The 13,218-nt window shown below is 39.3% G+C and overlaps 1 protein-coding gene across 1 annotated transcript in view; it reads left to right on the top strand.

Moving 5' to 3' along the window:
- Positions 1–4,555, top strand: part of slc9a8 (solute carrier family 9 member 8) — an 86,687-nt gene extending 82,132 nt beyond the window's left edge. The window contains exons 15-16 of the mRNA XM_039689853.2: positions 3,032–3,178; positions 3,506–4,555. Of these exons, the coding sequence (XP_039545787.2) occupies positions 3,032–3,178; positions 3,506–3,619 (261 nt within the window). The 3' untranslated portion in view covers positions 3,620–4,555. The remainder of the gene's footprint in view (positions 1–3,031; positions 3,179–3,505) is intronic.
- The last annotated feature ends 8,663 nt before the right edge of the window (positions 4,556–13,218 follow it).

Here is a 13,218-nt window from a genome sequence, read left to right as displayed (position 1 = left end):
TGACACGGAGGGCATCGCAGGACAACAGCCACACTGACACCTGGTTAGTTAGCGTTGCAAACCCGCTCTCCGCCCCAAACCACCACTGACTGTTCTACACAGCAACGTAACTTACATGTTGTTGACGAGACGGGAATATCTAACGGCAGACATCGCGAACAATGTTTCTATGTGCAGTTTGTCAACATATAACATGAGACGTCGTCTTTTTGTCTAATAACTGTACCTAACATTAGTCGTTCGCGGTCAAAACACTGGTATAAACACAGTTTGATATTGCGATTTTCAATGCCAAGAGCCTGTTAAACTTGAGCCAACCAACCCCGTGACGTCACCTGCACAATGGCGGCGCCCTGGCGGCGAAAGATAACGTTTTTTTCTTTTTTTCTTCTAAATGTTTACATTTGTAATGTTTCTTATATAATTGTTGATTATATTGGAAATCCATCTTGTAAATCATGTAAACTTGATTCACTGCTTCATTTCCCCTTTAATATAATTTAAACGGATGAGTTGTAAAAGAATTCACCCCCCTCACAGTCGTCATGAAGGGCAAAATTAGCGATATAGACCACAACAACTATTTGCCACCAGGCTGTAAACGTTTTGTTTTTTTTCTGTTGTGAAGTTCTGCAGTCAGCCTCAAGCGAGGGGATGTAGCTCAGTGGTAGAGCGCATGCTTTGCATGTATGAGGTCCTGAGTTCAATCCCCAGCATAAGACACATGCCTTTGGTGTGAGAAACCCGGGTTTGAATCCACTGTGAGACACCAATGTGTCCGAGCAAGACACTTAACCCCTAGTTGCTCCAGAGGCGTGCAACCTCTGACATATATAGCAATTGTAAGTCGCTTTGGATAAAATGTCAGCTAAATGAATAAAAATGTAAGCGACCACTCGATGAACTGCAGTTTAATTCACTTCTGTTTTGGTTTCAAGAGAGAGTTTCAAGAAGTTCACAGATGAACTTTTTCACAGATGTACTGGATGACATGAAATGTTTGTCAAATACACAGAGGTTTTCATGTAGCTACTGTAACACTTTTCATTCAACTATGAATTACAACTATGTGAATTACGTCTTAAGCCCGGAACACACCAATAACACCAATAATATATGCATTGGCCAACTAAGTTTCCTCGGTGTGATGCGCACAGTTCCGTGCCGTTGGCTGAAAATAGTCCTCGTCGGCTTTGTTTTGCGCGATTCTACATGTTGAATTGGCGTCGGGCTGTTGGAGAAAGAGTGAACTCTGATTGGCTGTTCAGCTTAGAAACAGTCAGTGCACGAGAATAAACGCAAAACAGCAAGCAAAGAAGTCAAAACGGTCAAGATAGAAGTCTGTTCTTATGTTACGTCTTCTTACCTGAGTGTTCCTTGGTGAATGTTTCAATATTAAAGGGGGGGTTTACAGCGATTTCACTTTTTTGATTTTAAATAGTGTGTAATGTTGCTGTTGGTGCATGAACAGTATCGCCAAAGTTACAGCGCTGAAAGTTCAGTGTAAGCAGAGATATCGTCTTTTAAAAATCAGGAAGTATATTACCTACAAAAACAACTCGATTGGGACTACAGCTGGGTTATGGTACGTCACTAACCCACACATTTGCACATTTTACGGAAGACAGCTTCCAGAATCTCCACGAATTCAATGCCGGATTCAACAAGAAACTGTTACTAAAACATGAAGCAGTTCCGACTTTAAAACCAGAGGCAGCAGTTGTTGGGCCACAACCTGTAAGTAGGCTAAGACTTAATCATTTTAAATGTATTTGCATGTATAATTCCAGACGTAGCCTTGTGTTTTATTTTTTTTCAAATGTCAGCGCTGGCTTTATAGCCACTACTAGTTAGCCTATGCTATTTTGTGTCTACGACAAACGCGTACAAACATTATGGACTTGAATTTTCTATAAGTACTAATGCGTTAAACTTATTTTTCATGTATATATGCTTTATGACGATATTTTCGATTTGATCAAGAACGTAAACTAATGCCAACGCTGTTTGAGTATGACATTAGTAGCCAGTCAGTTGCTATTGTTGCCAGTCAGATTCTATTGTCTAAAATAAACGTGTATAAAGTTAAAAAATGTAGCAAATTATCATTCAGAAACATTTAGTAAGAGCTGTAGTATGTGGTGAGGTTCTGCTTGACTCTCTTCATCGCGGCTTTCTTGGTCTGATTATGCCTGAAACTGATACTGCAGTTCGACACATATTTACATCTGGACCGGAGCTCATGACATGCACGTTTCGCCCGTAAAGGTAATGGGCGTTAACCTTCCGGACAACGTGAGCGACAGTTTAGCCAATCACAACACACCGGGCCAAACTAACCAATCTGAGCCCACTATGTGTTTCTAAGGGAGTGTTTTCATAGACTCAGGAAGTCAACCGCTCGTTCAGGGGACAGAGGAGAGCGCGGCTGACAATAAAGGTGGCGTTTATGAAAAATAAGACCTTTAAAAAAAGAAAAACCATGAATACATGTTATATTGCACCCCATAAATACAATCATGCAAAGAAAAAAAGCAGTCAACCCCCACTTTAACATGAGTGGAGTGGAATAAAGAAAGTGTTCAGCAGGATTGATATTCAAAACGGTAAGCAGAGCACGCGCCGCTTTGTTTACGTTGTGTGTATCTGCAGCCGGCCGGCAGCGTCGGTTTTCCTTTTTGATTGACGAATATAGACTAATATATCTGCAGAAATAGACCGTTGTCTCATTACACGCGGGCGCAGAACGCACATTCTAGCTGACAGTCGTCGGTAGTTCTCTCGGTGTGTTCAAGTGCAGCTTTTTACCTCAACGAGAGGGGACGAGAGGCGACAACACAGTTGGCTTTCATCAGCGCTACTTCGTTGGCGTTTGCTTGGTGTGTTCCGGGCTTTACCCATTCTGTGGGATCTTCTGGACTCCCTTCACAGGTTTGGTTTCTGTAAATTGCATAAATGCAATCTCTCTCTCTCTCTCTCTCTCTCTCTCTCTCTCTCTCTCTCTCTCTCTCTCTCTCTCTCTCTCTCTTAGGGTAACACCATCGAATCTGAGCATTTGTCTGAGCTGACAGAGGAAGAGTATGAAGCTCAGATTTTTCAGAGGCAGGACCTGAAGGGTTTCCTGTGGCTTGATGCCAAATATCTGAACCCCTTTTTCACCCGTAGACTCACACAAGAGGTTAGACTGGTCTTAAGCTTCCTAACAGATTATTCCAGTTATAAGGCTTATTGAAAAAGTGTTTGACTGGGGCTCGCAAGCAACCCCAGTGCATCTAAACTAGTCAACACCTAGCCGAAACGTTCCAGCAACTGCAGGTGAGCATTCAGAAACAGGCCCAGATCTTCACATTAGCACCTCCATAGCAACATCCCGGCAACCGCCTTTACACATTTAAAATATTGAATGCGTGTCATCATTTGAAAGTTAGCAAATTATTTATATAATGTGAGGAGTCTACTGCTTGAAGAACTGGTTGTCATCTGTTGATCTTCCTCCCTCTCTAAGGATCTTCTGCATGGCCGGATCCAGATGAAGACGCTTACTAATAAATGGTATGAAGAGGTTCGCCAGGGGCCGTCTGGCTCTGAGGACGAGGACGATGAGACAGAACTGCTCTGAGACCATCATAAGGGGTGCACGGGTGACTCCGGACTCAAAGGAGCCAGTCTCAAAGCAGGTACATGGACTGTAACACACAGTGATGGACTCTTCGGTTTCACACGAACTCCATGACCGGAGCGATTCAAAAGGACAGGAGTATGTGGGACAAGACAGCTTGGGACTGTTTTGTGAGGAATTTAGGCACTAGGAGCAAAAACACTGAACGAAAAAAGATGGAAGGCTAAACGGAATTTGAAGGGGATAGCAAAAAATAAAGATCAATGTTGGACACCTTTCTATCAATTTTTATTTTATTTTATTTTTTCTTTAAAGGTTGAAGCACCATAATATAACTTTTGGAGGGTTTTGTTCAACATACAGGGAAATGACATCAGTGAATGTTTCTGTGATTGGAATTAATTTAACAAACGTAACCTATTTTTCATTTTTATTAAGTATTTATTTGTTGCGTTATCTTTATAAATGGGAGTATTGGGGTCTTTTATAATATTTCTTGACACTGTATTTTGTAGCTGAATTACATTTATAACTATCTCTAATGAAGTTGTAACTGAAGGAATAATAAACATAAGCTCTAGTAGTCTATGCACAAAGCTGCAGTGGAACAGTGGTGTAAAAACAAATGTAAATAAATGAAGGATTATAAAAACGTGTGTAGTTGTTTAACTCCGTCCAATCCCTTTCTTCATTTGCTAATACATTTAGAATTTAGATGCACAGAAGACAAAATGTAAGTTCTTTGATAATTATAGAAACAAAGACCTTGCTGTGAGGGATAGACCGTGTTTTCAGTGGCATCCACTGTAAAAAGCTAAAGAAAAGCTCCTAGTTTTTTGTCTACTGAAAATTCGTGTAATGATGTTTGTATTGCAGTAAATCCAAAAACACATTAAATAACAGGACAACCCTCTGAAGAGGTGTGTCTATCCTTCACGGCCTCGCTTTCATTCAATTCTCTTTAACTGCGTGATGTTTTATCTGGACACAAGGGGGTAGTAATATACCACAGTTTCAGAGTCTATATTTTCATCATGTACAGTTTTTTCAGTCGCTAACAAGCGTTTGTCCAAACAGTTGTCACATTTAGCACATTTTGTCACACAATTAGCACAGCATCGGTCTTTTGTGGCCATGCCGTTCACACATTTCATGTCGTTTTCACACAATATGCAGTCAGTGAATACATTTCCACAATGCTTGCATTTTCTTAACAGACAAGCTATATCTCCCAGCAAAATTATGGATTGTTTTTGTAGTATTTACAAATGTTAACACACCCATCCCACAATAGCAAAACAATATTCCAAACCTAATATACAGTATAAAAACCTCTGCTTCTGCAATGATATCAGTTCAAAAACAATATATCTCAGCTGATAATAAAGAAAAAAGAATAATAATTGACCCACAGCTTATTTATGTTGGGTAAATTGGGCCGACCACAGCTGATTCCAGTCAGGGGTTATTTTTTAAATTAATTAATTATTTATTTAACTGATACTTATTAGGGGTGTAACGGTACACAAAAATCACGGTTCGGTACGTACCTCGGTTTTAACGTCACGGTTCGGTACGTTTTCGATACAGCAAAAAGAAAGAAATGCCACAGAAATGTCCTATTTGTTTAAAGAAAAATATTTTTCAAATAAGTGTGAGTTTTCCTAGATCTTGAAACTTTCAGGTTTATAAATGGGAGTCATCTTTGAAGGATGAACAAATAATGTTTTGGTCATCACATTAAAAATAACATTTAAATATATATTTATTTATATAATTTTTGAATTTTGAAGTGCTGGAAAAAGATGTGTGATGTACTTGAAAGCATTTCTCCATTCCAGCCAAACTGGTTCCAGTTAGTGTTACTATATTAAATCCATGGTGAATGTTGCTGGTCTGTGGACGTGAATGTGAACTAGTATTACTAGTTCATTCATGACACAATGTTTCCACGACAGCGCTGTTTGATCTCATAGAGATCTGCGGTTAATAACGGAGAAATGTGAATGCATCTCACTAGATCTCGCAGCGATGTTATTACCTCAGTTGACAATTCAAATGTTTTCTTTACCGGATCTCTTAGCGCGATGTGGTAACAGTGTTGCTTGATCGAGATCGGCTCGCGCTGCACAGATGTTGCTGGTCCAAACTGATAAACGATCCGTGAAGCACATAACGAGTAGCGCAGTTTCGTTCTGCTTTCATTACGCTTGCCATTTGATGTTGCGCAACGTTGTGTTGGCCGCGCCAGCACCAATTTTGCCGGCAGGAAAAATGGTCCAAGCAATCGTTCGGTTTGTATGCGTACCTAACCGGAAGCCTCGAACCGAAACGGTTCAATACGAATACATGTACCGTTAGACCCCTAATACTTATACAGTAAAACGAGGACTTTGTGGAGTGATGTTTTTGGAAACAGAAACAAGAGATAAAAAAAAAGAATAAACACTGTAATGTCTGGATGAGGAAAAGTAAGAGTAAGGAGCCCGAAGAGAAGAGACTATTTTCTAAGATGGCTCTTGTCTGTATATGCGAAGTGAACTGTCTTCATAAAGTATCTTCTTATTAAACGGTCTGTACCCTTACAAAGTTCTCAATGCTTCGTTTTGCATGTATGGACTCTCATTATGTTACTGTGTTAGTGTGGGGCTATTTTGAGCCTTGTTAGTGGCATAAACAAGCAATTTCTTTTTACCTAGTCAATGCCCCCATTACTAGCATTATACGCTAAACAGTTTTTAGAGATAAAACTCTTTACATTCGATTATCATGAAAACAAATCTCAGAGAACGATTGACTATAGGCACCAATGTTTTATTAGACCAAAGGTTCATTGTTCGCCGGATTTCTCCTTTAACGCTTGCGATTAAGTTTGTCCAGTTATGGTAAATTAACGCAGGATCGTACTTGTATTGTAACTATCCTTACATTTATAAAAGATTAAAGATTCCGTCGGAATATACAGTGCCAAAGTTACGACATTACTCTGTAGGCCAAAACGCGGAAGTGAGTTAGCATTTTAGCACTACCGGTTCCCTCGCTCTAAAGTCTATGGGATTTTTGAATGGGTTTTTGCTAAATCACCTGAAATAAGGTCTGTGGGGAACAAAGCCTCTAAATATTTTCACGTTTTGATCTTTGACAAATAACACACAGTTATAACCTGCTTGTGTTTTTAAACTTTATTGTGTCTGCTTGTGTTTTTTAAAAAAAAACTTTATATAGGCTTCAAAATTTAAACATTTTGGATTAACTTGATTATCTTGATAGACAAAACCTGTAAGGGTCACAACTCTTTGTTAAAAACAGATCTTATTTTTTGCAATTTTCCAAAAGTCTATGGGGAAAATGCATAGCTTTTCGATCGAGGGAACTCATGCGCCGCTAGCTTCCGAGTTATCCACAAAGTGACATCATCACTTCACTCTGCACTCTAAAAATGCTGGGTTGTTTTAACTCAATTTTGGGTCAAATATGGACAAACCCAAATTTTGAATTAAAAATACATTTAAAAATGTAACCCAATGGCTGGGTTTGTCTAGCCTGGCTGCGCCCTCCTACGCACTTCCGCTCAATTTCATTTTACTTCTGTAATACGTCTGGGATCACTCCATATCCTTAGGTTTCCAGAAATCAATTTTTTGTAGGACCAATCAGCGAATAGAGGGAGTGGCTGAGAAAGATGACGTTGATGTAGTGCGTCAGTTTGAGTGCAGTAATGGCAGCGGAGAAAGACGTGAGATAAGCTATTCGGTCCGTTGTTGGAAAAGAAACTGCCGAATATACAGAATTTAAAGCCGGATTGTTATCGTCTCACCTCTTGTTGCACAACTGAGAACCAAGTGAAGGAGGTAGAAAGTTTGGAAGTTTGTGCTGGGCAGCTCGTGCACGATGACCGACGGACGGTTTAGCCTGGTGTTCGGAAGCCCAGAGTCCTGGCTGCTAAACTATTGTTGAAGATCCGCTCAGGAGTCATGTCAGTCGCTCATATTCCCAACTGTAAAGTTACTGATTCTTGTGATGAATAGAACATTTTGAGCCCCTTTGTGCACTCGTGCAGGAGGTTGGTGTGTCAGTTTTACATGTTGTAAATCATACAAATTGGTTGTGATTTTAAAAAAAAATAATTGTCATAAATAAAAATGTGAAAAACCATACTTTGAAGATATTTGATTTTCAGTTTTAGATGGCAATGGTTGATTTGTTTTACTAAAAAAAAAAAAATGCCACATAATAATGTACAAACACATACTTTGAAGACCACAATTGGTAATTAAGAAACAATAAGACGTAATATGAAAAATTGTTGTTTATTACACATCTGCAGATAGAGACAAGACTGATCATTCACTGTAGCTCCTACAGCATTTGCGGCAGATCAGAAAACGACCACAGCGGCGTATTTGTAATGATCAGACACAGCTTCCACCGTTGAATGAATATATCACTGTCCTTCGTGTCAAATATACATTTCGAATTAATAATTGTTCCTAGATTAACAAAACCTGCGGCGCTCGTTGACTGAAATCCTATTGTAAACATAATCCTCTGATCATTCGGACTTGTTGTTTCCAGCCATTTCGGCGTGTGACATACGTCACTCACGACACCCCGTTAGCGATTGGCTATGGCAGATCGTGAGTGACTTTGGGCAGATCCAATAGATTTGAACTTTAATAGTGAACCCGCCTACAAGGAAGAAAACGTTTCTCAATGGTGCAGTTCCAGACTCTATGTGGAAATGAAATGAACTAGAGTCTGGTTGAACCAGGCTAGGGTTTGTCCATATCTGACACAAAATTGGGTTAAAACAACCCAGCATTTTAAAGTGTATTCTCTTTCGACACAGTGCTTTCTTGCAATTGGGTCGGTTCATGTTCACACCGCAAACGAACTGTACCAGAGTTCGTTTGGAACCGTTGGTCTGTACCCGAGTTCGATTGCTGTATTCACACCTGCCCAAAAGGTCCGGACCAAGGGGGAAACGAACTAGAGTTCGATTCAATCGAACCAAACAAGGCAGGTGTGAATACGTACATGTTAAGACATGTATTATATATAGAATATATAGGATTATAAGGGTTCATTTCTTCCTCTCAGCAAGAATTAAGGCCACGTCCACACGAAGCCAGAGCTTCCACTATCTGATGTTTTTTTCCTCGTTCTAAAAAAAAAAAGACTGTAAACACGGTGGCGTCTCGAAAAATATCTGCGTCCACACGAAACCACTGAAACCGACTGAAAACGATGTAGTAGACATCCCAGACCAGTATGTGGCGCTGTAATTCTCTCATGGAGATCCACTAAAAATGAGAGAAGAAGACTTACAGCATGCGCATAAAACCTTGCCCGCTGTAGGCAGTAAAATAAAAGGCTATGAAATAATATTATGCACAGTTTCTTATTTTATTTTTTACCAAGAACATTATTGAACAACCATAAATTGCCTGGTACAAAATAGGGAGTCATGATATTCGATTAGTTAGCGGACTCAGAAAGCTTGCCACAAAGAACCGGCACAAGTGTGTCAAATATAGACATTTTAATTATTTATTAATGAAGTAATGTTTTCTGTGTCATTCTTGACTGAAAAGAGGAAGTTGATGATGCTGACTCGCCACTTTGCAGAACGTGATCGCGCCAGAGTAGGCTAATGCACTTTCATACGGATTAGGCTATAAGAGAGAGTAGCTGTTTCTGTTCGTTTTTAATTGTTGTTTGTCAATGTTGTTTGAACGTAGACATTTCAAGATTTCTAAATATTTCAGAGTTTTGGTTCATTTATGAGACGAGCTCCAGTTCACGAGCAATGCAAGTTACATCGCGCCGGAACGTCCATCCTGATTATATTCTGCTATAGCCTATATTTGCTTCTTTTATTAAATCCAGGTAACTGGTTTATGAAACATTTATTAAAATAAAGATACATTTAAAAAAAAAAACGAAATTCACTTCAAAGGGCTTTATACAAAACAAAACTTAATGTGGTCAAAATTAGGTCTCCCGATATAGCCTATTGCGCATGCACACGGTTCACTTTTCATAATCAACATAGATTCAATAAAAACATATATCATATTTAAACATAAATATTCAACTAAATACATTTATTTAATGGATATAATACTTAAGCTACAGAGAAATGTAATGTTGGAGTGGAACAGGGGTGCGTTTTTTGAATAGTCAAATTCCCATGGATCGTCGAATATTATTTTTGCTTTAAATCCCCATCCCTATAAAATACGAAATGTCTTCATCAGACAACAGACAAGCAGCATACAAAAGAAAATATAGGCCTAAAAAAATAAAAACACATTCAAGTAAATAATAAATAAAGGAATACAAGAGGCTCAGAAGTTTCTGCCGCATTATATTACATTATTATACAAGCAGTTCAGCAGTTGTAGTTGCTTTTACGTGACTGTCCAACGCATTCTCACCCCAAGGCGTCACCTTTGACCATGCTTCAATATTTGACGTTTCGCGATCCTACGGCGTCATCTAACTGCAAAAAGGAAAGCGTCAGTTAGATGACGAGGTTAGGTTTAGGTCTGGGGTGGGGGTAGGGGTTACACGTGATCCTAAGGCGTCATCTAACTGACGCTAAAGGACGCCTAAAGCATCAGATATTGAAGCATGGTCAAAATGCTTAGTCGACACACGTGGGGATCATCGTTTCACAAAATATTCGGATTGGCCGTACACACGAAACCGCATGTCGTTTTCAGATTGATCCACTTTGGGTTTCAAATAATAGCTGTTTCACTCTCCTAAAACGCCGGATCTGTGTGGACGAAACGCCAATCCGATAACAAATTATATTTTAATAAATTGTTTTGTTTGTTTTATGGTGAACTTGTTTAATCGGACCAATAAGAGATTGTACAGTAGCTAAGGGCACATTGATTTACATGACAACTATGTAAACGGAAAAGTTTTCCTTTCCTTTTTTCGTGTACAGGCGACACGCGTTGTCAAAATGATCCCCGTTCATAAAGAACCGCAAAAAAATAATGACTTTGTGAATAATGAAATAATGAAAAATAATAAACTTTATTTTTCATTTATTTTTAAATAATGAAATAATGAAAAATAATAAACTTTGTGAGCACAAAGCCACCGACTACTGTTGTGCTTACTGTGTGAAGATTTAAGAAGTGCTAAGTGACAGGTAGGCTAAGTCCAGTTGTATATATGTGACTAGTCTGTATGGGCTGAACATGCGGATCGTATCTCTGTCCGAACAACCTCACAAAATAATTCAGAAGAAATTTGTGACCTAGAAAAAATGGGTCATCATAAGTATTATAGACATTATCCATCACTATTTTTTTTTTATCCATTATTATTAGAATACTCACAGACTATACAGTACATTAGTTCAAGTGAAAACATAATTATTGTCAAATTAGGAATTAATGAAAGCTTACAAGAATCACATTGTTCAGATGGCTGTTTCTTTGTGGGTGTGCGGGTGTGCGTGTGTGTGTGTGTGTGTGTGTGTGTGTGTGTGTGTGAGTGAGTGTGTGTAAATGTGTCATTAGCCATTTTAAGCCATTTTGCTAACTTTAGCACAACAGAAGAATTTGTGTGTACGTGTAAAGGTGCCATAAGCTATTTTGCTAACTTTAGCACATTAATTAAGAATTTGTGGTTATATTTCTTGACAATATTGATGGTTCCTTTTGGACATCCAACTGACTTTAACTTTGTACATGTCAACTTATTCTAACCCAACACTACCAGTCTACTTATACTCTACTAACACTAATAACTGCAATAAGAGTTGGTAGACATGTAGGTTCAACATTACTTTTAGTCAACAAAAAGGAACCATCAAAATAAAGTTTTACCAGTTTTTGTTATTGAAATAAGCCTCATCTGAATATTCAGTTCAGACTGATGTCTGTTCAGTATTGAGCTCTATGTGTGTTTGTTTAGTCTGAGCCCTGAGATTCTCTCTACAGACCAGCACACACTGGAGAGGCTCTGAAATCACCGTCAAACTCAACAAGCAGTAACACATCACGAGCCAAGAGCTAGCCACGTGAAAGTCGGGAATGTGCACATAGCTAAGCAACAAAAATGGTAAATAGAGTACAACTAGGCTAACCATGTTAACAAGAAACAACAATGCGCCTGGTCTCTTGTCACTGTCAGGTGTTCTGGGACCAGTGGGCGGGGCTTTGCATGTGATTATGCCTGTGGCAACCAATAAACACACAGGTGGCAGAATTAAGCAAACATCGATATAAAAACCAACACCAGGGACACTGATAGCCAACAATATTACACACATTACAGGAAAAATAAGTATAATGATGGAGATTATGATGTAACACGGGGTTGAGAAAATACGAGCAGAGATCAGTGGATATTTCAGTGTTAGAACCCCCTCCAGAGCCACCAGCTGTTGCAGGTGAACGCCACAGACTTTCAGACAAAAATATACAAGCACTTCAATGCCTGAGTTAAAGCCATGGAAAGAAACAAAATAAAGAAGATTTGACACTATATATATATACTGGAGATGCTGCAACAGGTCACAGAGGAGGAGGAGGATGATGAAGGCTGAGGTCCGGCTTCTGGTCTTTCTCTGAAGATGCACAAAATAAAAAGCCCAAATCAGACATGGCACCCCCACACACAGAGCAGCGATGAAGAAGATGGACAGTCTGATTTCCCAAAAATACTCAGAGTGTGGATAAGTAAGTATTTCATTTCCATAATCAGAGTCATGGTAATAACGATAGCTGTGAGTGTTGGAATCTCTGTTGTTGTCCTCCATGGCCTAAGTTTACTGCTGCACCTTGAGTTGCTGAAAAAATGAGAAAACAACAATTTTAAGAAGAACACCCTGAGCTGATACCACCTCCGTCAAGGTTCTGAGCGAGCTAAGGCGAGCTGAGCCGGTACTAAAATGTGATGTGAAAACAATGCCGACTGCTGATTGGTCAGAAAGAATCGTCACCATTTACTGCGTCATCATTGCACGCGCCAGATGGAGTATCCAGAATATCCCCGCCATTTTTAAATAGTTTGGCCAGAGATCGTTTCTAAACTTACTACTATTATTATGGCAACTCGGAAGAATACGCCGTGGTCAAACGAGGAGGTGCAGACTTTCCTTGGTTTGGTTGCCGAAGAGAGGATCCAGCGAGAGCTTGATGGGGCAACGAGGAACCAAAGGCGTCGCAATGACGACCGGGTACTATTTGTGGCGGTACTGTCTGCAATGGAAAACGGAACAAAAAGCGAGCCGAGCAGTGTCGAGCTGGTACTGGTAATGGAAAATCGCCAGTAGTGGGGTTTGGGTTGAGAGAACAGCTAACCCAGTTTACTATAGCAACTGACTAAAGCAAACCACTATGGGTTGCTTTTATTTTGTTTCCTTTCACCAGAAAAAATGACACAGATATTTATAAAGAGTGATGTTCCCTTTAAAGGGATAGTTCACTTAGAAATTAATTTTTTATATGTTTTAGCTTACCTCAAGGGCATCCAAGATGTGTCTTTGTTTCCACAGTATTTTCAATTTTGATATTTTTCGGTCAAACCGTTCTTGTCTGTCAGTCATAATGGATATTTATGGGGTCCAC

This window comes from Pimephales promelas, chromosome 20 (genome assembly GCF_988280905.1).
Source record: "Pimephales promelas chromosome 20, fPimPro1.hap1.1, whole genome shotgun sequence".
NCBI lineage: Eukaryota > Metazoa > Chordata > Actinopteri > Cypriniformes > Leuciscidae > Pimephales > Pimephales promelas.
Note: the sequence above shows the minus strand (reverse complement) of the source record. Positions and strands in the feature narration are given on the sequence as shown.